We start from the raw sequence: 21,425 nt of genomic DNA, 5'->3' as shown, positions 1-21,425 counted from the left end.
TATTGCATAAAATTGCATTAGAAAACTTGAAATCTGTTGTTCATTTTGAAATCTGTTGTTCATTTTTTTACTTTTACCCAATGCATGGTTATTACAAGAGAGTTTTAAATAAAGGTCGATATAGAGTAGAAATAAAAAATATTAAAAAAAAAAAAAATCCAAAAATTTTTTCGAGTTTTCCATAAAATTGTTTTGAATAAGTAGATGATGAACATTAAATTGGTATCAGCCATTTTTATTTATTCCCACAGTATAAGTAATGCCTAAGCAGTAAATTCAAAGGTAAATAAACAATTTTTTTCAACTCTGACATGATTAAGTATAATTTTTAAATTTCTACTCCTCTTTTTACAAACATATTTTATTAAAAGTTTAGTAAAATGAAATTTAGTAAAATTATTTTAGTAAAATGATTTGAATGTTCTTAATTAAGTTTTTTTGCTGTTGAATTCTGAGTAGAGTTGCGACCGAAAAAAACCAATGCGTTTTTTTTTTTTTTTTAAATGTTGTGTTTTTTTTAAAAAAAAATACTACTTTATTAAATTTTAAACATAGTTAAGGTAAGGCCATTAGTTATTTCAAAAAAGTAGGGAAAGAAGTCTGAAAATTTTTGACAGTTGTTGACAAGAAGAAGGGAAGAAGTCGAGAAAAATTGATGCCAACAATTTTACTTTATAAAATAAATTAAATTATTTAAAAAAATAAGGATGTTTTTTCTCAATGAGGTTAGGAAGGAGGGAGAGGAAGAAGAGTAGTCAAATGTTGACGTAATTTAATAGGAGAGGGAGGAAGCGGGCTCTGGAAATTTAACAAATTGTTGACAAGGGGGAGAAGGGTAAAAATTCCTAAAAAATTGTTGACAATTTTGTTAGTCTGTAATAGGTATTTTTGATCTTGTTGTATTGTTATTCATATTACTATGTTGTTCATATGCTCCAACACTGTCCAATACCGCTAGTTAAATTTTATTGCTTCCATCAACAAGTATGGCAGTTAAAAAATCATTTAGTAGATAATCTTTAACCCACAAATAAATAAAAAATACAGGTTCGAGTTTAGATAAAAGCTAGGTGTGTCATGCTACAAGGGTCCCCAGAAAATTAGGGGTCCCAAAAACTAAAGATAAAAAAATTGACTTGTATTTTATAATGCACCTAGGTGCAGCAATACCAAAAAGTTTTGCGGCTGCATCAGCTGGTAATCGAATGCTTGGCATGCTCAAGAAAGCTATTTGAGGTCAAAGTTCATCATTATGGCGCACACTGTATACTTTATAGATTCGCCCGTATATAGAATTTGCAGTACAAACCACCATTTCCAGCTCAAGACATAGCTAAACTTGAACAAGTTTAAAACCAAGTCAAAAAACATACTGTTAACTTCACACACTTGTCTTATATTTAGAGACTATCAAGAATTAACTTGACAAAGCTAACGCAACAACAAGAAAGAGGATATCTTATTGAGCAAATCAAAATCATCATCAAAATTGACAAAGTTAACTTCTCAGTTCCTGAGCTTCAATCAAACACTGAGTCTAAAGTACAGCCTCCAACTGCGTGAACAGACAAATCAACTGAAAGCACAACTTGTGCAAAACTGTGCAGAAAGAAACAACTTCCTCACTAACCATGTTGTCAAACCATAGAATGCTTCTATCCAAAATGCGGTGGACTCAAAAAACCTAAACAATTTTAAATACGAACTTTCTTTGTTTTTGGCGTTTCAACTTTATCTGAAATCTAAAAACTATATTTTCATTACAGAGTAGCATGGTGTGCCGCTCTTTGTCAATAACTTGTAAATTTTGATGATCATGAATAAACCAAACAAACAAGCTATTGACAACTTGTTTATAGTAGGCTCTATAATCAAAAACAAAAATTTTATCAGAACAAAAAAATTTATAAAAGGTAAACTTTGCTAGGTTATTTCATAAAGAAATTCTTGAAATTTTGATTTCAAAAAAAAATTCTGGAATTCACAGCCCAGGACCCTCGTGGGGAATGGTCTTTTACATCAACATGGTTAGGGGCCCCACCAGGGTAAATATGGCCCTTGATTACAAATAATAAAAATGATAAGTGTTAAAATTAGTTTTTATTTCCCATAATTTAGATCTCGAAAATCAAATATGTGATGCAAAATAATCTATGACTTGAAGTCAAAGACAAGAATTTATTCTAGGCAGTGTTAGTGAACAGACTTAACCGATGTTACTAAACATTCTGTATGTTTAGTAAGGTTGATTCAGTAACTTGCTTATTTTAATTTTAAAAAATAATTTAAATCATATTTTAGACAGTTATTTAAAATTTTGTATTAACTGCTGACATAATAAGTTTCAAAATAACATATAATAGGTTTTTTTAATTTGAAAAAACTAAAATTAAAAAAATATATATACAGATTAAAAAAACGTTTTATTTTGCTACTCTAGTTCTGAGATACTTCTATGCAGCCTGTCTTCATAGACTGTGGGTTTGTTTGGTCTCTTGTGCCTTTACCAGCAGGAACCAAGAAGATAATGGATTACTTGCTCTCAATAAATTTCCAAAGAGCTATTGTGGTGTTGGATGAGTTGTCAAATGTGGTTGTTGGCACCATGAACATTTGGAATGATAGTGGTATTCTGTAATTGTATATAGAAGACCCTAAACTGCTAAATTTTATCAGCACAACATCATCAAGTTCATTGCTAAACTAAGTTTTTACAATACCATTGAACTTTCTTAGTGTATCAATAAAGGGAAAAGCTGGAGAGAAGAAATGCATAGAAGAAATGCATATCTCTCATATCTCTCCAAGACATCCACACTCTTCAAAATCTTCCTGCACTAATTTCCAGCTTTATCTTTCATAAAATAGTTGCTGCTGAATGTGAAGTAAAGTTAGTCATGCAAGAAAATGTCAGAATCTTGAAGAAAGATAGTTGAAGATGATTCATAACTCCAAGCAACAGATGGATGTCCATCAGCGGAAACATATCAAGTACAAGTATTCATCAGAGGCATTGATGATAGGTGGATAGATTAATTTTTTGAACTCATTTGCCTTCTTGATGCTTGCACCAGTCATGCTCAATTTCTGACAATCTCACTTTGTTGTTTCAAAAGTTCTTAAATTCGCACTCAGCAATATTTTTTAATGCAATGTCACATCATGAGCATGTGTGATGCAGAATGTGCTTGAAGACCGCAAGTTATATGAGCCAGCTTTATATCACCAAAAAAATATATAAGAAAGTTCATTGTGGTTCAACAGATTTAAAATTTGTTTGACATTGCTAAAGCTTTTTTTTTAAGATAATATCAATCAGCAATATGGCAATTACTAATATTTAACACCAGAATCTTTCACCAGAAAATCAGTGAGAAGTTGTTTTAGACAGATTGTACAGTTGAATCTTTTTCCATAATTTCAACGCCTACTTTTTTAGAAACCACCATCAACTCCTAGTTTCACAATGTAGTCATCAGAAAGGTTTCTGATTTCAAGTACTTGTTGACAAAGCAATTGTAAGTCTTTGCAGTGAACAACAAATTTAGCTATAGGATTTTTCTCCTTGTCAGTTGCAACTTTGATCCAAGTTTTCATAAAATGGCTTTCAAGTTTTTTGCTCAATTGGTCAAACTTGGAACGGAAGTTTTTCACAATTTGATTTGAAACAACTTGATTTTTCACACTAGAGTTTGACAGCCCAATGTTGTGCTTCACATGAACAAGATCTTTTGTTTTCAGTTGTCAATTGAGCAGCCTTGGCGCAGTGGTTAGATTTCTGGCTCAGAACCAAGAGGTTTGTGGTTTGACACCAGCTCTCACCCAATATGCAACATTGGTAAGGAAGGAGGTGTGAACTTCCTCCATGGTACTTTGTGATAAGACTTAGATCTTCTTGGAGCACCCTAATATTTGTAAAAAAATAAAAAGTTGTGGTCCTTTATTAAAAAGACTCCTCTTCAAAAATGATATATTTTCATGAAAAATATCCACTTCAAAAAATCAAACTAAGACTCTAAATGTTTAATTAAAATGTTTCTTGAAAAAACAGGAGCTTTTCCATGAAGTGATGTTTCCTTTTTAGTAATTACAGATGCTGCAAACATCTCGGCTGCCACAGAGTCTTTTGACATGACTTCTGCTAAATTCTTTTCAAGGTACACTTTGCACAATTGTGTGAAACGCCCTTTGCAACTTTTATAATGCTTTAAAAGCATCTCCGTTCATAAGTATTTTGATAGGCCTCAAGTTTTCAAGTGACTAAATCAAAGTCTATTGTATGCTTCAGAATTTGTTTAACTGTTTTTTAATCGTGAAGCTAGTTAATCAATGCTCGTTTGAGGACACAAGAAAAAACCAGTTTTCCTGTTCTCCATATGGTTTTTGGCGTGATATTGCTAAAGGAATATTATGTAATGTGTTTATATAAACCTGCATTGATTATTTCATTTTATCAATTTCAATTTGATATTGACATTTTTCAGTAACATTGATATTGTTTAGATGCTGATATAATTATTTTGGAAAAATATAGAAATCTAAATATAGAAACATTTTACTATTTAGTGTATAAATATATTTTTTTTAAAAATTTTCTATAAGGCTACTTATTATTTAATTAGTATCACAATTTTTTTTTTTTTTTTTTTTAGTTTATATATGTGTTAACTCTTAAAAAGTTATATTCCTTTATTTTATACAAATTGTGTTTTTTCAAAGAAAAATATAAAAACGCAGATGCAAACAAAATTTAGTTGTCATAAGAAGCTTTTCAATGTTTCTGCACAACAAGTAAACAATAAAACAACAACAAATCCTAACAGGAGTCAATAGAAGTATATCCTACATAACCTAGTGTTTAGTATAAATATTTGACCTCTGAGATTTGATTAGGGTGGCTCAAGTGATAAAAAATATTTGAAATTTTTATTGCCTTCTAGTTATATTGCAAGTTTTTACCAGATTATAGTAGTTATCCCGTGCAACAAAGTTACGTGATAACTGGCCTTCATTTCCGTGAGTTTTCACCACTGAAGCTGCACTAGCATATTTTCTGTATTTGCATACATAGTATCATTACGTAGTAGTAAGTTGCAGACTATAACTTATATTCATTTAAATCAGTCTTTATTTTGTTGAATATTGTTTGTTTGTTGATTAGTGGAAGGTTGGCATAACCTATTTGTTTCCATTTTTTAGTTCTAAAACTTGATACTCTACATTCTTTATGTACTTTCAGACAAAGTGCGAGGCCCATTTATTTAATTTTCAGACTTAGAGTTAAAAGAGAAATTCCACTTTTTATCACGAGTTTTTCAGGCTATGGTTTTTTCATAGGCTCAATATTTTGAAAATCATTGATGAGAATAGATCAAAGATTATAATAAATACTATATATGTGTAAGGTCCAGTGTGTGCAATAAACATGCATATAATTAGCCAATTTGAACCAGAAATAAAAGCTATAATTATAATGCTATTATATACTATACTATTACAAACTATATGCCTCAAATTATAAATACAGAAGAAATCAGTTCTCATAAGAAGTAATATTTTTTTAGATTTAGCACTTATTTTTAAATATAGAGGTGTGGAATTTGAATTTTTATTCATATCATGCAGCTAATATTTTATAGTCTTCATTAATACTAATTACTTTCTTTGATTAATTAAAAAGTAAACTTGTTTAAGATCAAGCATCTATTTGTTTTATTTGAAATTAAAATCGTAATTTTTACTTTTAGACTTGTTTGGATGTAAGTTCATTTAATTTGGTGACAGGGAGCACAGGATGTAACGGTACAGGCTGTGAGCTTGTTGTATGGCGTTTTCTTTAAATCATTAGTTGTTGTTTTTTTTTATTGTTAAGAATTTAAGAAGGAAATGATATCTTATAACTTCTAATTAAAATCTGAAAAGTTTTTCTGTTTTATACAACTTATTTTAGAACGAAGCTATAGTTTATTTGTTTATCAAATGTCTTTTCTAAGTCTGAGATAATGTTTTAGTTTTCTTTATATCTCCTCTAAGATATCAACTTCTTGGGTATCAACGTATTATTATGCGGTTTATTTCTTTTAGAGCAATATCAATTTTCTTATATGCCATATATCTTTTTTAGGTCTGGGATATCAGGCAACTTAAATCTTTGTATACTGTAATAAATTCACACGCTGAAAAACTTACTGACTGCAAGTTTTTAAAAACATTTAATAATGATACATGGTTCGGACTTTTTCGTATAAATTTAGCTTTCCTTAAAAGTTTTACATTTTATGATATTCAAATTTATAAAGCTTGTAATGCAAAAAAATTAGCGATTTTTTAAATTATTTTTCACTTTAAATTTAGCATAATAACGTCATCATTGGACTCTACAATTAAAGTTTGGCAGTCTGATTTGTCTGGTACAAAAATATATTTTTTATTTCTTAATTTTATATACACACACACGAATATACACACTATTTACAATATGAATAATGTTAATAAAAGTATAACTAATATGATCAGTTTTTTTATTTTAGCTTCCATTGATACTTATTTGATATCTACTGGCAAAGGTGTGACCTCATTAGCTGTCAGTATGACTTTAAATAGGTAAATTTAAATGTTTTTGATTAAAAAATTTAAAACTTAAAAGTTAATGGCTTTTGATTTAATCTATTTTTACTGTAGAATTGCTGTCGGTACATTTGAGTATGGTTTGCATATGTTCGATTTTACTATGAAAAAGTTTAATCCACTCTTTATTCTTTAGTATTTTTATGTAAAATAGTCACTGACGTTTTAGAAAGTTTTACTGTTTTATTATACAAAGAATATTTATTTTAATATAAATAGAATTTTAATTATATAAATAGTAACTTATATATACTATATAAAAAGTAACTTAATTTTAAGCTAAAGTAAATAATTTATTATAAAGTCTACAAGATTTTGTTTTTGAATTTATATAAAACTTAAAATTTTATCATGAGAATTTTTATAATTGTATTTAAAGTTTTAAAAGTATTTATTATTGGAACTTATGATATAGTTATAATTTTTATAGGAACTGTCTTAAAAACTTAACATAACTGCAATTATTTATTCATTTCATCTCGTTTATTAAGTATATTCCTTTTTGTAATTTTATTTAAAGAATATAATTTAAATATTATTTAAAGAATATAATATATATGACTTAAATTAAATTTATTAAGTCTTAAATTAATTGTAAAAATTTAAATAAAATGGTTGAAAGTAATTAATTTTTTTTTCGGTTTGTGCATATTATTTTATTTTTTGCAATTTATTTCTAACATCCTGGATTTAAGAAAAACAGAATTCATATGATTTTAAAAAACAATAAAAAATTAATATTTTTAATTATATTGCAGGAAAACGTTTTTGTTTTTTTTAATGTTTTTTTTATAATAATATAATAATAAATTATTTTTAACTAAAAAATTAGTATTCTTGAAAGTGAAATTTGTAAGTTTCAGTATTCATTTCCCGTTAATATTTATTATTTTAATATTTATTTGATGAAGTTTTATTTTAAATTTAATTGAATTTATATAACTTATGATGATATAATTTTAGCTTTTTTGTCACTTTTTAATTTATGGTGAATATTTATATTAATTATTCAATGTTATTATTTCAACCATTCATTCTAACCAAAAGGTAAATTTAAAAAATATGATTTTATTTTTATTCTTGCGTAAATTTTAATTTATAGTTTCAGACCGTTCTAATTAAGAATGTTTAATTGCAAGTACTGTTCTCAAGTGATTGCAAACATCGAGCTTGACAATTACAAATGCCATCGTTGTTCTGCTGTTGCACATCTTGCATGCATGAATTGCAAGAAGCCTTCTCAACTGAAAGGTGTTAAACGATATCTGCTTAAACATAATATAAGAATGTAAAAATTAATTTAAGGAGTATTTTCTCCGTTTTGGTTTAGGTGATTATTTATTCTCTTATGAATGCAAGGCTTGTAGCTATGAAGGTTGTGATTCTTTAATACGGTTAAGACTTAGCTGGGTACAAGTTATTCATTTAGTTCTTTACAATCTTACTGTGAGCGAGAGTGGAAGACAAGGATATTTTCGGTACGAGCGTTTAAGAACATAAAGCTTAATGGCGTTGATGGCAATTAAAATTTAGTGGCGTTATTAAAAATTTTGTTTTACTTTTCAGATGGAAGGAGGAAATTTGCCTGTTCATTGATCGTCACTGGAATTGTTTAATGCACGATCGTGCTAAAAGTAGTACTTGGGTTAATACTGTTGCTGGTACACTATCTGTGCATAGTCAAAGGTTGTTTAAATCTGGATTGACATTATTTCGAGAGACTGGTTGGTGGGCTCTTCAAGAAATAACACCAGCGTATGCAAATATTGAGAAATACTCACGTATGCCAACTTCGCAGAAGCAGCAACCAATTTCTTTCTCTGAGTTAGTTCACGATTACGGTCGTGGGAAACGCCAACGTAAAGCTGTTTTAGACGAAGTAAGCAAGAAAAACTCAAAAGAAGGAATAAAGAACGTTATTTTCAGTGAAAGAACTGATTCATCATCGTTGTTAAAATCAGATTGGAAAATTCCTAAGCTAAAAATTAAAACAGATATGCTATCTTCTTATCCTTCTTCATATTTAAAAGATGAGTTTTTGAAATCAAAAGATCAAACTCAAGTATTGATAAAGCAAGAGCCAATAGATCTTGATGAGCAACTTTTGCCAAGTATAAGTGAACCATCATCAGAAATATTTTCAGAACTAAATGACTTTGTTAATACCGAAGGAGACTTTGACTCAAATACTAATAATCTGTCATCTGTTCAATACAATCCGATTTTGAAATCAGTACAACATTTGATAAAGTGCGAAGAAGTTAAATCATCTGAATCAGAAATAAAAAACGAGCTATTAAAATCAGAAAAAGATCTTCAAGCTCCTGTTTTCGATAAACCTGTTTTGATTACAAAAGAAAGTCTAAATCGTTCCAAGAAAACTAAGCCAAAGAAACTAATACCATTAAGTTCAAAAGAAGAAATTGAATTTTTAAGTAGACTTAATTCTTGTCAATTAGTTTTGAAATCCGATGCATCTGCTCGCAGATTAAGGCGAAAATTACTGCTAAGGAAACAAAAACGTGAAATGGGTTTGGTGCTTTTTGATTTAGACAATTTGTTAAAACAAAATCTTTCCAAACTTGATGTTCTGACACCTGCTTTAGATGAAAGCTATCAGGTTGATCAGAAATTTAAAACTAGCAATAATCATAAAGATGAATCTTCATACCATCACCCTGCATTAAAAGGGGTTAATGTTTTAGATAGGTTCATTAAACATCGTTGCATGAGCAATCATACCTCTACATTTAAAAATGTTTTCTCTCGTTTAATTGGTAATCCAGATGATATTAGTGATACTCATTCAATTACTAGTCCTTATACGTCTCGTGTATTAAAACCCTACATCAGAAGGGATTTCAATGTAATGCCACCTAAACTCAAACTTCATAAAGAGTTATTTGAAAAATGTGGTACAATATCGTTATATAAAAGTTATCCAGTTGACTATTGCTATGTCCAGCCAAAACATATACCGGCGGTTAACGCTTTGTGCAGTGATTTTTTTTGGCCTGGTATAGAATTAACGGAATGCTTGCAATATCCAGAATTTAGTTGCGTCGTTCAGTATCGAAAACTTTTGATTGGCTTTGCTTTTATGGTACCCGATGTAAAGTTAAATGAAGCATATATCTCCTTTATTTTCGTGCATCCTGACTGGCAACGGGCCGGAATAGCAACACAAATGATATACCATTTAATACAAACATGTATGGGAAAAGACATAACTCTCCATGTTTCTCCATCCAATCCATCGATGGTCCTTTATCAAAAGTTTGGCTTTAAGATACAGGAGCTTGTTTTAGATTTTTACGAAAAATACCTTCCCGAAGAAACTCCAGGAAGCAAGCATGCTTTTTTGATGCGTTTGCAAAGGTGATTTTAAGTTTACATATTGAAAACATAAGTTTTATTTCAGCTTGTATTTGTTTTTTAATAGAGTTGTCCTAGAAATAACAGAATATATATTCTTAAATTAACTATTATCTTTTTTATAAAATTTTGCTTCTCATTCAAATGGATATAATGTATATATTTCTTTACCAGATGAACAAAACATATTTCTCTACTAGATAGGCATAATATATATTCAGGGTTCATGGCACTCAGGGAAAACCTGGAAAACCAGCGAAAGGTTTTTCAAGTTTAGAAAATCAGTGAATACCTGGAAAAGTCAGGAAATTTTCCTTGAAAATCTTTAAAATCAGGGAAAACTCAGGGAAAGTTACTTTACAGTATCCAGTTTTTGAATCTTTTTTAATATTGAAAGTTGCTCACTACAGTGGTTTTATAATATTTATAATAATAGTAGCTATATGTTTAGATAAATGGATTACTATAGTAATTATATGTTTTGGGATTGAGGATTCAGTTGGAAAAGTAATATCCTTCAACATAAACAGGGAAAAATATATACTTTCCACCGCACGAACTCAGGGAAAAAATACTTAATAATATAGGAAAATCAGGGAAATATCAGGGAAAACTCAGGGAAAATGGATTTTCAAAACTGCCATGAACCCTAAATATATTTCTTTACTAGATGGACATATATATGTGTTATATCCAAAGGATTAGATATTCCTTGAAATGCGATTTTTTAATTTTTTTAAGGAATATTAAATCGATACCTCCTAACAGCGGCGGATTTATCATGAAGCTGATGAGGCCCAAACCTTAAGGTCCCCAACACTAAGGTGGCCTCGAGCTTGGCCTTAAAACTATTTGAAAACATTGAAAAATGCCATTTTTTAAATTTTTTTAATACCCGTATATTAAAAAACTCTTGTCAAAAATTATTTTTAAATAAAATTATTAAATTAATTTTAGAAGATTTTGAAGAAAAAACCGACTGCAAACGAGATGCCAAAAATTTATATAAAAAATTAATTAAATTTGAATTTGTGATATTGACAATGGTACGGGAAGAGATTTTAGAGCGTTTCCATAAAACCAATGTTTTACTGGTTCATATTATATGAAATTAAAGCGCTACATAAATTCGTATTTATAAATAGAGTATTGTAACAAACAAATAAAAACAAAAGAAATTTTCGCCTTATGGGAAAGGGAAAGAGTTGTTCACTGAACGAGAAAATTTTCGAATAGATTAGTTACCATTATATATTCGATTGTTTAACAACTTAACTAACAAAAAAATGAGTGTTTTGAAAATATTGGGAAAAGATTTAAATTTCTCACCAAATTTACAAGAGAAAATTCTGGCAATAGTAGCCCATTATAACGAGGACATAGACGAAAACTAATTAATGATTACCGTCAATTTAAAGATTATCGCTTTCTACTGCGACGGAAATTTTAAAGTACTTTGATATATTACAAATAATATGCAAAAAAAAAATAACTTAGATCTTCCCAAATTCAGTTACTATATTAAAAATATTTATTACTTTACGTATACCAATTGTGAGACAAAGAAATTTTTGGAAATTATCTATAATAAAAAATAAGTATAGATCGACAATGCTCAAAAATCAATTAAATGTATATAATCTCTGTATATAGCCAAAAGAAAATGAGATGATACAATAGAAAATGATATTATTAAATCGTGGTGAGATAATAAAAGAATATGCTACGACAAAGAAAATATCATTTTGAATTTTCACACTTATAATGTAAACTTATTTTTGAATCTTTGCCCAAAACTTTACGCCTTTTTTTATATATGACTCGATTTGCTACAGTTGCTGTCAGCGTTCTCCTAAGTGTCGCTTGATTTATTTGGTGCTCAACCCGAGTTGAAAACTCTTATAAGATATACTATAAAAAGTATATAGGACATTTCTATATAAAGTTGGAACAGGATTTTGTATAAGATAATCCTATTGAATATATTTTTTAGAAAGACTAGCTTTAATTAGCGATAATTAATTAGTAAGTTTGATAAATTATTAGTATTTGATATTAAATTAAAACTTTATCTTTTTTCTATTAACTAGTATATAAATTATCTGGTTATTTTTTTGTTTAGATAACAATTTAGAATGCTAAATCAACAAGCCCTAAATAATCGTGTGCACGATTTTATCGAAAAAAGCATGAAGATGGAAAATACGTCGTTTGAAACCATTTCAAAATGGAAGGCTACTCAAAAGCTGCAGTTTATAAATATATGAACAGTTACAAACCCAATAAACTATTGGGTTTGAAAGCTGGTAGCGAAAGTAGGCCTACTTTTATTACACAAAATAACCGCATGAAATTAAAGAAAATGTTTAACCATCAAAGAGTTTTGTCACTTTCAAAGGCTGAAAGAAAGCATGGTTGTAGCAAAAATACCATCGGACAAATCTTTAAATTTTTTGAAATGCTTATTCTTTGTTTGTAATAAAAGAAAAAAAAACAGGCAAAACTTCTGAACATGCCCTTTGGCGATGTGGAAAATTTTCGTTATTGAGCTTAATAGCTAATAGAATTGACCTTGATGCTTTACAGAAGCTGGTACAAGGTACCAATACCAGACTTGACCAAGTTTAAAGATACAGAATCTTGTGACAAAGTTTTTTTTATTTTGGTATTCTGCTTGTTTTATTCTATGTACATGTTAAGCTGAATTTGCGAACTTGCCGAATTTACGAATTTTGCAAAATATAAAAATTAATACAATAATATATAAATATATATTTTTACAAGAATTTTCATATTTTAATAAATATATATTAATATAATAATTTTCATATAAAATAAACAGATTTTTATCGATTTCACAAATTTGGTAAGTTTTCATATTCGGCGAAACATACATACCAAAAAGAAATTTTTTATTACGTTGATTTATTTGTTTTATTTGAAGTTTAAAGCCCATTTTTTAAGTTAAACACGTGTTCTTCATTTTTACTTTATTGATTCTACATAATTTTTTGATTCTAAAGATATCCTTGCAATATTTTAAACTAAGTTTGTATAGTAATTTTTTACGTATTAAAAATTAATAACATTTTTATAAGATTTCAATTTCAAAGATTTCAAAAATTTCAAGGATTTATTGAAACTAACTTTGAGTTTGAACTTATAGCAAAACGCAAAATTTTAACTTGCCGATTTTGGTTTAGACAATTTCTGCAAGCAACTGGTGTATTTTAAATGTTTAACAATGAATTTCTATTAGAAAAATACACATAGAAAATAAAGCTAAAATTTTTACTCAAAAAGCAAAAGTTATAACCTGTGTGTGCAAAAAGAAAGTCAGAGGCAACAATGGGGAGAAAGTTCAAAGATGCAAAAAACTTGCAAATAGAAGAGAGAGTAAAGGTTTCTACCAAACACAATATGCTAGGCCTTAATAGGCCTTGAAGACTGGATTGTATCCATTTGTCAAAGATAGAGAAACGAATTATCGAAGATTAGACCGAAAAATAAAATCACTCTTTTTAATAAAACGAGGTTGGAAGTTTGTTAAGCTATCTCCTTATGTAAAATCAGTTCTAGCAAACTAGAAGTAATTCTACTTATTTTTTGTTTCTGTTTATTGTATGTAATAAAGTTTACTTAATCAACATCAGTTATTTTCTCGCCCTTATTTTGGCATTACAAATTTGATTTTAAAAAAGAATTACAAATTTGATTTAAAAAAAGGTATTGACTAACGTTAAAGTTTTACAAAAATAAGTTTTAAGTTCACTGATAGCAAACTTCAGTTTTATGCCCATTTTTCAAAAAAAAGAAAAAAAATATTACGCGGCCAAAAAGTTATTTAAAAAAATTTTTTTATTAAAGTTTTATATCGAAAAATATTTGTTTATTCAAAAATTAATTTGGAGCGAAAGAATTCTTTTGCTGAAAAACTATTTATTTATCTTATTCTACTATGTTTTCAGTGTACGCTTTCCGCGAAGCAAGCATTAGGCGTGTTTTAACTGAACAACACCAATATTATGTGCATATTATACATATATATATATATATATATATATATATATATATATATATATATATATATATATATATATATATATATATATATATATATATATATATATATATGTATAATATATACATATATAATATATATATGTATAATATACACATATATAATATATATATATATATTATAGATATATATATATATATATATATATATATATATATATATATATATATATATATATATATATATTATACATAAATATATATATATATATATATGTATATATATTTATATTTATATATAGCTATATATATATATATACATATATATATATAAATATATATATATATATATATATATATATATATATATATATATATATATATATATATATATATATATATATATGTATATATATATATGTATATATATATATGTATATATATATATATGTATATATATATATATATATATATATATATATATATATATATATATATATATATATATATATATATATATAAATTCTTAGCTATTACATTTTATAGGTTTTTATAAATGGCTTCTGTTGAAATTAACAACATATTGCAAATAACATCGTAGGTTTAAAAAAGCTTTTTCCATGACTTTATAAATGTTTGCTGTTGAAATTAACAATATATTGCAAATACCATCGTAACAATTCCCACGAGCATTTTTTAAATTAAGGCTCAACCATAAAATAACTCTTTAAATAAAAGTTAAAACCAGCAAACAACTCTATCATGTTCGATAATGAATTTAGCTATAAAGAATTTAAAAAAGTATTTTTTGCTTTTAAAAAAAGTCATCAGGGTTTAATGAAATATCTAATGATTATTTGTGCATTACTAACTTGAGACCTATATCAATACTTTCTGTATTTTCAAAACTCTTCAAACGTGTAATTTCTAATAGAACCTATTATCACTTCACTAAAAATAATATATTTTACCTAAATTAGTTTGGATTTTGAAAAACTTTTTACTTGAGCATATAGTCGTTAAAATAGTCAATCAAAAAACTGATGATTTTAAACAAAAGAAATTTACTTTAAGAGTATTTGACTTATCAAAAGCGTTTGATTTAGTGGACCACTGCATCCTCTAAGATAAACTAAAGTACGGCAATTTTTCAAGGATTCTCCCTACACTCATTATCTTATATTCCTAGAGTTGTCACTAATCCAGCTAGGAATATTGAACTAAATAAATACTTGGTTTATGGCTAACAAACTCTCGTATAACGTTACTCCCGCTTAAAGCAATTAATTTTTCTTTAAAAATTTGAAAAATGCTGGTGTATATATTTTATTTGATATCTGGATATATTTTATTTGAGGAAGCCACTTAATTTTCACTTAAGTTAGAAATAGAAACATTCATCTTATTAGCTTGAAAAATTTAACTTAATGCAGAAAAAATAAGCAACGTTGGAAAGTTTTTGTTTTGTTTATGTTTATTTATTTTTAATGACGTATTTCTGTGTAATTCAACAAAAAATCGCGTCTTTAAAGCGGTTTATTTATGTTTATTTTTCAAATTATTTTTTAAATAAGATATTATTTAAGTTAACTTTAGATTTTTTTATTTTTGAACTAACTTTTATTTACTTATGAACTATCTACATTAGTTTGAAGCAACTTAATACCGAAAATTGCTGTTACCTAGTAAACAACCATTAAATTGCTGTTACCTAGTAAACAACCATTAAAAAAATTAAAAAAATTTGTAGCTCACATAAACATGCATGCAGAATTTTTATCTTTAAAGATAAACGTGAACACACTAAAACCTTCATAAAAGATTTAAAAATGATTTATTTGAAATAAATATCTATCGGCATCTATTTTTTTTATGTATCGATTCAACAATAGTCTCTCTAGCAAACTTTAATAATAGTAAAATAAAAATAGATTGAAATGAACCCCTGAAATGAAAACTATTTCATTTATTTGAAATAGTTTTCATTTCAGGGGTTCATTTTCTTTGAACCCCTGTCTGTTTATTATATATATACTTGAAATTTTATACAGGAGCTCTGTAAAAATATTGTGACTTTTTGTCATCTTCTTTGAGCCCTTGCCTATTTAATTTTTTAGTTTATAAAGGTCATTGTAAATAAAAGGTTAGATTTTATATTTTATATACAAAAACGGTTCGTGTTGACAGGTTTTTACCTTTCATCTTCGTTGTTCTACTGATATATATTCAGTATTTTTTTCTTGTACATATATGTTAACTATTTATCATTAAACAGCGAAAGAAATGTGGTTGAAAAAAACAAAACAATTCAGCACATTGACACCCACAAGTTTTTGAGTATGACTTCCACAGCTAAAAAAAATACAGATATGATTTTGCTCTTTCAATGCGGCTTGCATGCCGTTATATTTCTCATCCATGTTGACATCATTTTCATAAGCGTAATCTTTGCATGTTTGAAAGTAACTATGAAATTTTTAAAACTTTTAATGTTCGAGCAACAAGTTCCTCCCAGTGAAAAAGCGCACATGGGATACGCGTGGATTTTTTCCACATGTAACCCATGTGGAGATTATTATTTTGTCCCATGTGGGTTTCATATGGTAAATCCCACATGGGTTTTATGTGGTAAATCCTACATGGGATATAGGTGGAAAATACTACATGTTATAGATCTTAAATGCCACATATTTTAATCCAAATGGTATAAAAGTAGTCAATAATAGACAAATGAAAGTCCGAATGCTTCTATGATAATCTTTAAAATTCTTTTAATTTAAAAATTACTTAAATAGTAATTTAAAATTAATCATCGAAGCTTTCAGAGAGGCTTAACTTAATCTGGTATTTGCTACTTTATCCCATTTGGTATTCAAAACGTGTAGCATTTTTGATCTTTTACATGTGATGTTTTCTACCTATAACCTATGTGGGATTTACCTTAAACTATTATGACGAAATTTTATAAAATTAAAAAACGTGTTGCAAAATGAATTTATTTAAAAATAAATGCAATTAATCAATACATCCAAAATGAATATTAAAAATATTATTTTTTCTTTTGCGATTTACACGCCGTTTTTTGTCAATTGAATTAATTAAATCGCTTCGGCTTGTATAATACCAAGGGTTTTAGTATCTTCTAACTTTCTTCAAACATTTTCTTAAAAAAAAAATATAAATACAAATATATATAAATATAAATATATATATATATATATATATATAGAGAGAGAGAGAGAGAGAGAGAGAGAGAGAGAGAGAGAGAGAGACAGACAGAGAGACACAGAGAGAGAGAGACAGACAGAGAGACAGACAGACAGACAGACAGACAGACAGACAGAGAGAGAGAGAGAGAGAGAGAGAGAGAGAGAGAGAGAGAGAGAGAGAGAGAGAGAGAGAGAGAGAGAGAGAGAGCAATTTTAATAAGGAACCTTATTAGTCGACCAATTTTAATTATTAGCCAGTTTGAAGTCATTAATGACTAAAATATTTCACAAATAATTATTTCCTAATTTATTACTTACAATGACTAACGTATTATGCGTAATTCAACACATATTATGTGTAATGGGCTTGAACCCATGAGGAGAATCCTGAAAAAAAGTGATTAATTAGGATAAGAAGTTAAACAAAAAAACAAAAACAAAAATGTAAAAACCTACTTTTTCAATGATGTAGACATTGGGTGCAATAGCCACTGGATGCAAAAGTACCTTTACTTTTTCGTCACACACACGGCCTTCTATAATAACAGGCCTTGACATCGCGCAAAATGCCGTAAAAACTGAAGGCCGATTAAACTTTCACTTTTACTTATATTGATATATTTTTATATTAGGTAGGGTGTAATGGCGGTCTATGTTTTCTAATAATAATCTCTAGTAAAAACGGAAATATAAAAAGAAAACCAAAAAATTGTTAAAAGATAATCATGCTTTTCGTATTTCAAATTTCATTAAAAATATTTATGTAATATTAAATAGTATCAATAACAAGCAGAACCATAACAAAGTATATATCTATATATTAGAAAGATAACTGTATTTTAAATTTTTTTTGCTAAAAATGGTAACAATAAAAATCACCAACAATAAAAAACACCAACAAAAGTTGATTCAAGCAAAAAAAAAGTTTTATCAATATATCTCAACTAGTAACCAGACTAGTCTATGGATAGACTTACAACACAGACATAGACAATTCTGTATGTTGTAATGGACACAACAAATGTTTAATTTTTTGTCCTTGTTGTGTCTATCAAATTTTTGATGGTGTCCTAAGATTGCTCAGTTAAAAAATAATTTTCACTTCATAAGTCTACAAAGCATAATTTTTTGTCTATTTGGTGTCTATGATTTTGTCTAAATTTACTTGATTTCATAAAACCAGAAATATTGATTTTTGCCAATAAAATCTAAATTACCCAAAAAGTCCCTTAGAAACAAAAAAGAAAATATACGATACATTATATTTGAATTTTATTTCATGGTAAAAATGACTTTTATGGTGACAAATTTAAAAATAAAAAAAACGGAATATGACAATAATGTTTACACAAATAGTTGATTTTCCAAAATTTAGATCCAATCATAGTCAGATTCATCAATAAAATGAAAGTAAAAAACATTTTTCTTTTTCACTATTGTTTTATTCACAAACCTAAATAAATTTTAACACCTATTGGAATCTTCTACTTACTAATCCACATTTTATAAAGGACAACTCCTTGATCACATATTTTTAAAATAATTTTATTGAAGGTGATAAAGATTTTAGTGACTAAGGAAAATTTTTTAAATGATAAACTTACCTTCAACTTTTTTAAATTAATCCCAAACTGGAGAGGGCATTTTAAAAATAAATTTTCACGCACATTCACTGAGAATTGAAAAACAACTGAACTGAGTAATTAATGAACTTCAATTGAGCACAAAATAGTCCATTTTGAGGTTTTTAAATAGACATTAACTTTTTAATCAACAGCACACGCTGGACAAAAAATTAAAAAATGAACTTCTGTAAGAAAAATTGTATTTTTAATTTTGTGCTCGTTTTCAGTTTTTGAAACGATACTGCAGTGAAAATTTAATTACTCGTTATAAGTCCAAATTATATATTAAATAGATCTTCTATACCTCATTAAAAAATCGAGATTGTTCATTTAGTATCCATTTTTAAAATGATTGTCTAGAAAGACAAACATTTTTTATAGACAATTCATTTTTGATAGTTGTAATTAAAATTGTTGCAATTAGTGCTTTGTCGAAGTCTATTTTTGTCCTTTTATAATAAGGCCATTAGAGATTGTCTGGTTGCTAATCTCAACAGGGTTAAAGTCCTTATACTTGGCAACTTGTAGTCAATACACAAACAATCATATAAACTTCGTCGCATAGCAAAATACTCATATGCTCTACATATAATATCTGAAGTATATAAAACTTCACCAACATTAACTTTTCTCATAGCATTAAGGTGTTCGAATAGAATATTTGACTGAAGCAAACTTTCTTTATTTTTAAAAATCTAACTGCTTCAAATAAAGCTGATTTTGTTTTTATTAACTTTAATTTGTCTACAGCTAAAGATAAAATATTACAAGTTGTGCCATTATGGTTAGCTAAAAATGAATAATCATTGAAAATTACTCAAATAAATAATGGAACACCAAGTTTGTACATTTTTGATTGTACGTGCAAACTTTTTTTATTAAGCTGGAAAACAATAACATCGTTATTATCACTTAACAAAGATTGAATATCGTCAAATATAAGTTCATCCTCTTTTAGAAAATCATTTAACTCATCTGGTAAAATGCTTCGAAAACCGCTTGAAGTTACAGTTTTTCTAACTTTACTTGCTGGTGTGGCTAAACAACTAGGCGGAATATTTTAAAAAGAGATGGTGGGTTTAAAGGTCGTTGCTTCCCATATTTGCTTTCAAAAGGTGCTTCATTTGGCCAATGCAGTTGACATACTGCTGTATAGTCTGTAACAATAAAACCAGTTCTTGGGATAGCTTCACTACATCTTTTTCTCTCCTCTAGATTCTTCGGGAATTTATAAATTGATATTTTTGTTGTAGTTGTAATTGATATTGTAGTTGTAGTTGTATAAATTGATATTTTTGTTGTAGTTGAAATAGTTCGACTTGCAAAGAGACACACAGCATTTAATTATTAAAAAAACTTATCGTTAGTTTGACAATATTATTACCTTACAACGTTAACGCCTTGAACCTTACAATGTTATCGTCTTGATGTTGCGCTATCTAATTTATAAACCAATCACATTTTAAAGATTTATTAAAAAGATTTATTTCGTCTAATGTTAAAAGATGAAAATGTAAACACAGTATTAGAAATTGGCCTTCAGTTTAACAACTTTGTTGCGCGATGTCAAGGCCTGTTATTTTAGAAGGCCGCGGTCACACATAATATAATATTCTGAAACTAATAAACAAACATCTAAATTTCTATAAGTAAATTTATTCTTTGATCATTGCCTTCATATCCTATCTTATTTTCATATCATAATCTATTATGGAATTATTTATATAACATATCACAACAGTATTATTAAATTTGTGATGTTCAAATATCATATGAACATTCTCTAACATGTTCATATGATATTTGAATATAGTTCTTGAGTATATTATCTGCAAACAATTGACTGATGCAAGTTCTAATGTTGTCAAAAACCAAGCATGCATGCATGGGACACTGCAGTGTCCCACAAAGAAATGCAGGTTTGAAAGTCAAATTTTCTTTATTTAAAAAAAAATTAAAATAGGGGGAGATAGGGAGGTTTCTGTAATTTTTTTTAGGCTCTTTTAACTTTTAACTTTATATATAATAAGGTTCATAAAACTTAAGGGACTTACGAAGTACATTGAGGAACAAAAACAGGATATTTACAGAAACTTTTTAATTTTTAATCTGGAGTACCACAGTGTAATTGGGAATAAAGTCTCTGGGTCCAGTATTCAAAGTAATATGATCTAAAGTAATATATAAATTAAATAAAATGCTTTAAAATGGATGCAGTTGTACATATAACTCCTAATAGTTAACTAAATGTATAACTAGTTATACATAAAATTTATTATATAAACTTATTTTTTAAGGTTATGCCAAAATATGTTGAAAATAAAATTAAGTTACTAATAAAATCACGTTTAACAATGATAAACATTCTTACTGTAGTAAAATATAGTACTAACTGATAAGTTTAATTTTTTTTTTTTATTGCTGATTATGATAGAGAATTTTATGCTGATTAAGAATCGTATAAAAACATAGGTCTGAAAATTAACAAAAAGTGCTCTAATTCGCTGTTGAAGTTTAAAAATTTACACTAAAAAACGCTAATATTCGCCATTTTTTTAAAACGTTTTAT

General features: G+C 27.5%; 2 protein-coding genes and 1 long non-coding RNA gene across 3 annotated transcripts in view; 2 read left to right on the top strand and 1 right to left on the bottom strand.

Annotated features, from left to right (window-relative positions):
- Window positions 1-6,957, top strand: part of LOC101236599 (WD repeat-containing protein 31) — a 28,526-nt gene extending 21,569 nt beyond the window's left edge. The window contains exons 8-12 of the mRNA XM_065791086.1: window positions 5,748-5,822; window positions 6,125-6,228; window positions 6,355-6,410; window positions 6,531-6,603; window positions 6,682-6,957. Of these exons, the coding sequence (XP_065647158.1) occupies window positions 5,748-5,822; window positions 6,125-6,228; window positions 6,355-6,410; window positions 6,531-6,603; window positions 6,682-6,763 (390 nt within the window). The 3' untranslated portion in view covers window positions 6,764-6,957. The remainder of the gene's footprint in view (window positions 1-5,747; window positions 5,823-6,124; window positions 6,229-6,354; window positions 6,411-6,530; window positions 6,604-6,681) is intronic.
- A 739-nt stretch (window positions 6,958-7,696) lies between these two features.
- LOC124812323 (cysteine-rich protein 2-binding protein) lies at window positions 7,697-10,109 on the top strand. Its single transcript, XM_065791085.1, has 3 exons — window positions 7,697-7,878; window positions 7,958-8,105; window positions 8,194-10,109. Exons 1-3 carry the CDS (start codon window positions 7,752-7,754, stop codon window positions 10,007-10,009), a joined length of 2,091 nt encoding a protein of 696 aa, XP_065647157.1. The 5' UTR covers window positions 7,697-7,751; the 3' UTR covers window positions 10,010-10,109.
- A 6,893-nt stretch (window positions 10,110-17,002) lies between these two features.
- Window positions 17,003-21,425, bottom strand: LOC136076980 (uncharacterized). The gene is made up of 3 exons (XR_010636737.1): window positions 17,688-21,425; window positions 17,550-17,618; window positions 17,003-17,185 (listed from the first exon to the last, which is right to left on the bottom strand). It is a non-coding gene; the product is annotated as an uncharacterized LOC136076980 (long non-coding RNA).

The sequence above is a fragment of the Hydra vulgaris genome, chromosome 02 (assembly GCF_038396675.1).
Source record: "Hydra vulgaris chromosome 02, alternate assembly HydraT2T_AEP".
NCBI classification, from domain to species: Eukaryota; Metazoa; Cnidaria; class Hydrozoa; order Anthoathecata; family Hydridae; genus Hydra; species Hydra vulgaris.
This window is presented reverse-complemented; position numbering and strand designations above follow the sequence as displayed.

Excerpts from the sequence above, each read along its gene's own strand:
- LOC124812323 (XM_065791085.1), top strand. The coding sequence starts at position 7,752 with ATGTTTAATTGCAAGTACTGTTCTCAAGTGATTGCAAACATCGAGCTT. Across the intron at positions 7,879-7,957 it reads GAAGCCTTCTCAACTGAAAG|GTGATTATTTATTCTCTTAT; the intron begins GTGTTAAACGAT and ends GTTTTGGTTTAG. Across the intron at positions 8,106-8,193 it reads GGAAGACAAGGATATTTTCG|ATGGAAGGAGGAAATTTGCC; the intron begins GTACGAGCGTTT and ends TTTACTTTTCAG.